At 39.7% G+C, this 4,390-nt stretch overlaps 1 protein-coding gene across 1 annotated transcript in view; it reads left to right on the top strand.

Moving 5' to 3' along the window:
* Positions 1-3,125: 3,125 nt before the first annotated feature.
* The window catches only part of styx (serine/threonine/tyrosine interacting protein), a 4,676-nt gene continuing 3,411 nt past the window's right edge, over positions 3,126-4,390 (top strand). Inside the window, 2 exon segments of the mRNA XM_062418292.1 lie at positions 3,126-3,301; positions 3,688-3,801. Of these exon segments, the coding sequence (XP_062274276.1) occupies positions 3,242-3,301; positions 3,688-3,801 (174 nt within the window). The 5' untranslated portion in view covers positions 3,126-3,241.

Consider the following 4,390-nt stretch of genomic DNA (forward strand, 5'->3'; position numbering starts at 1 on the left):
ATGAAAATGTCCTGACACTTCTGTCAAGACAGCTCACAGAATCAATAAAGTTCCATCACGTCGGCTGCACAGGTACTGTACCTGTGATGTACCAACTGTATACAAACTATATACAAATGTGTGATATAAGACCACAGGTCATCCAATCACACTCGTAAGCTCCTCTTTGGTGCAGGCAGACTGCTCTCTTCCTCTCTGTGCTTCCTCTTCCTTTGTACCGAAGTCTTCGCACAAACTGCTGAGTCTTTGGAAAACTGACAGAGGACTGACATCAGAACCTGGCCATCTGTGCTGTAGTCGGTTACCCTCCAGCGGTTGGTCAGTTCAGTGCTTTCGGAGCGGTAAACAGTGGAGATGACTCTGACAAAGTTGCTGCCATCAAACTCCATGCTGCAGACACAGTTCCTGCGGTCCGCCTTCAGGGCTGTAATCGCTGTCCTCTCAGGAAGAACTGGGGTCTTCATGGTTGGAGGAGAAAAGCTGGAGGTTGCAGGTGGCACCATCACACCTGCCGGCATGAACAGTAAAGGAGAGGGCGTGGTGTTCTCTTTCGTCTCAATTTGTCCAGAGAGCTTGACCGTCTGAAGTGAACGGAGGGATCCTTTGAAGGGAATCACAGGAAAGCTCTTAGACCCAGTTATGAGGTTATGATACATGCTGAGTATGGAGTCCTTCATCGAGTCCACGTTTGCGGCGCTCAGAGGTCGGTTCCTAAGGTTTGTCATAAACATTTGTAGGATCCGTCCGGGACGCGGCAAGTTGGCTAAATAGATATGGGGGAAAAAGAAAACCGTCACATTAGTCAGTTTGTCATCAACCAGCTTTGAATCAAGGTTTTCAGCCCCACTTACAATAAAAAATAGTCCTAACTGTTGACATCTATTTCATTTCTTTACTTTTATTAACATGACATTTAAAATCAGATCAAGAGATGAAACCTCTGCTTTCACTTTGAAATCATTATTAAAAACTTAAGTAGCTTAAAGCAAAAATGTATTTTTCACGTCGACTGGAGCAGCAGTTCAGAGACTTGAGTGATTAAGGTATAAACTTTGTGTTTCCAGCAGGCCGTAACTGCAGCACATACATTATTACAAATAATAATGAATTATTTAATATCTTTATATCTGCTTTATGGGTACAATATGGCAATAACAAGGGACTAAAGTGACCACTAGGTCCAATTTGGACACATTTCTTGCATTTAGTCACACATATTCAACAATAATGTTGCTGTACTGTTGTGTTAGTGCAGTAAAAGTGTGTTTAAGTCAGTTGCATACAGAAGCACTGTTTCCCTAAATGCACTAAATAATCACATTTCTGCTACCATATTCCAGTAAACATGCATTATTATGTTATAAATAAGAGGCTTTGTTTTTCTTGTTGTAACTTGTTGACCAGTTAGATCTGCACATAAACTATGAATATAACTTTTCTCATAACACAACATCCAACCTCAACAACACTGATCTTCTGCAGCCTCTCTCACAATCAGGCTTTATCATGTCCTTTAATAATAATTCATAATATCACTTTAGCTTTGGATGAATTTTGTGCTCTTTTTCAATCCAAACAAAAATGTGACTCAGTGATTCACATAAAAAGGGCTCCAGGTTACTCTGACGTCAGACGTCTGTCTCTGGTTAGTTCCATCACCTGACGTTGTTTCCATGGCAGCATATTATACACAACTTTTGTCATTTTATGAAAAATGGCCCAGTCGCCATCTTTGTCCTATACTTTCAATGTTAACTCGACGACCCTGGTGCACCCCTTGAAAATTGATGTATTTCATTACAATGACACTTAATATTCACATATTCCCCACTTGATAAGTGCACACTCATGAAATGTAATGATCTTTAATAAATGTAGGGCTTAATAAAAGGTGTACAGCAGGTTTAATTGGTTGATTGTGGTGTGGGTTCATTAATTACCATATCGTGCATCCACACGGAGGATGCCTAACGTCAGCAGGTGTTTCTCACGGTTGAAAGCAGGGGGGGCCATGTTTTCACTTGGCTTCTTGTTGTTTTCACAGGTCAACAATGAACTACTTTGGTTTCACACGTTCAGCTCCTGTCAGCAGCTAAGGTGCAGAATGAAGTTGGAATGTTGGGGTTCGCTTTTATAGTAGCACTCACCATGACAACCAGCGACGTAGTGACCTATAGCGACCTACAGAAACTAAATAGACTAATAAACATTTATTAATTCTAATAATACATCCTATTTATAGAGGGCTTTTAACAATACTCAAAGACGCTTTACATAATCAAAGACAATTAAAACAATAAAACCATACAGAATGAACGAAAACAATCAGTAAAAGCATTGCAGAGAAGCAGAAACAAAATAGAAAAACAAAACAAATAAAAGAAAACATCCAAAAAGTCAAATTTTAAAAGCGGATTTGAAATGGTGAGTCTTGAGAAGTGATTTGATGAGGTCAGTGCAATCACGGAGGGGAGTGAGTTCCAGATTTAAATACATTGAAAGCATAGAGGGCCGACTGGTTTGCACTGCTGATCAATTCTGCTTAACCACTGTTAACATATAAATAAATGTACAAATACAGAAATAAACAGATATTGATATTTTGATATTTAAGACATTCATTTTGTATTGAATTGATTAAGTTTTTAAAAATGTTTTACTTATTTGTATATTTTACTAACCATAACTCTTTTCTTTTGGATATTATTTGTTTATTCATTCATTTGAGCATTTATTTAAATATGCGTTGATTTGCTCATTGATGTATAGCCTCATTAACTTTTTGTCGTCCTCAACTACAGTGCACCTTCTGAAAAACTTAACTTCAAAGTAAGAAGTTGAAGATCAGGACTGAAATCTCTGTAATTGTACATCTCTGGTGTTTCATAAAATACCTTTATCCTGACTGATACTGTCGGCATAATTTATGAGTGAAAAATCAATGAAGTTATCACTGCTGCGTCTAGTGCGTAAAAGTGCGCTTCTTTCTCAATTGGTTTCTGAAGGGCAGGCTCAAACTGTGTGCTTCGTGAAGTGACCACCGGTCGTCGCCGTTGCTCTCCACCAAGTCAATTCAGTCTGCGGCGGCGGGGGTCACGTGACACATCTGTCAGGGGACAGCATGGCGGACATGCATGTGGAGCCTCAAAACAGACTGCACCAATTGTCCAGCTAACCCCGCCGCGAGAAGCATCGATACCCCGCGCAGAGCCGGGCCGGCGGTGCCCGAACACACAACAGCATGGAAGAGGAGCACAAACTCCAGTTCCCGTCTCTGCCCGAGACCAGGGAGGAGCTTCTGGTGAGCCCACAACTGCCTGCGCCTTAGCCTACATGTCCACTTAGCTAACCTCCAGTCCAGCCAGCTAAAATATGCACTCAGCAGAGAACTGTGTGTCTTTAGGGGGGCATACCCCATTCATGTGATTATGTGAAGCACTGCCGTGTCTATTTGTCTTTTAAACGTCTGAGCCGATGTCTTGTTCTCAGCTGATAAAAGAGAACTGCTCTGTGAGCCAACACTGTGTAGCCTAGCCTCCTAACATTAGCCACGTATGTACACAAAGTATCAATTTCTTAGCTGGCAGGTAGCTGAGACACTTCTAGCAGCTGTCATATCAACAAAGCAACTCAGCAGAATGTCCTTCTTCAGCTTCTAACTTTGCTTTTGTTATCCCCCTTTTCCAGGACTGGGATTATCCAATGAGAAGAGAAATGCAGGTTGGTAAGAGGAGGCTATTGTTTGTTGTTGGAAGTCTTCTTCTCATTTCTTGTCCTTGGCAGTGTTTCATTTCACACCAAGTCAATACTGGTAATAGTGGATTTAATAATCTCTACCAACAATAGTGTAATTCTACTCAAAGCAAATATTTGGTCATTTGTAAGTGCATAATAGACTATATATGCATTGAACAGGATCTTCTTCCTATTACTATAATAACTGGGCCATAATTTCATTTCTACTATTCAAACCAATGATTACAATTAGATTGTAGTCATAAAGATGGACAGTTTATTAATTTGATATACAGTAAAGCATAACAGTGGAAAACAGTTTATTGCCTCAAACATTAGTGATTATTTTACATCTATATTGTTGCAGTGTACATGTTTCTCATTAATGTATGATGTTTTTGTTGATTTCAACCATATTGCTAACCTAATTCAGAGATTAAAGTTGTTTACAAGGCAAGGCAAGGCAGTTTTATTTATATAGCGCATTTCAGGCTTGAGAACCTGATATTTATAGACACAACTAACACAAGCTGACATATGTTTTTAGTAACTATTCTGACTGTATTGTTTCAAAGCCACATATACTAGTGTATGCATAAAGAGGCTCACAATCATCCTGAATCCTGAATAATTACACTTAGGTGTAATAGGTTAG

This window comes from Scomber scombrus, chromosome 1, assembly GCF_963691925.1.
Source record: "Scomber scombrus chromosome 1, fScoSco1.1, whole genome shotgun sequence".
Taxonomy (NCBI): domain Eukaryota; kingdom Metazoa; phylum Chordata; class Actinopteri; order Scombriformes; family Scombridae; genus Scomber; species Scomber scombrus.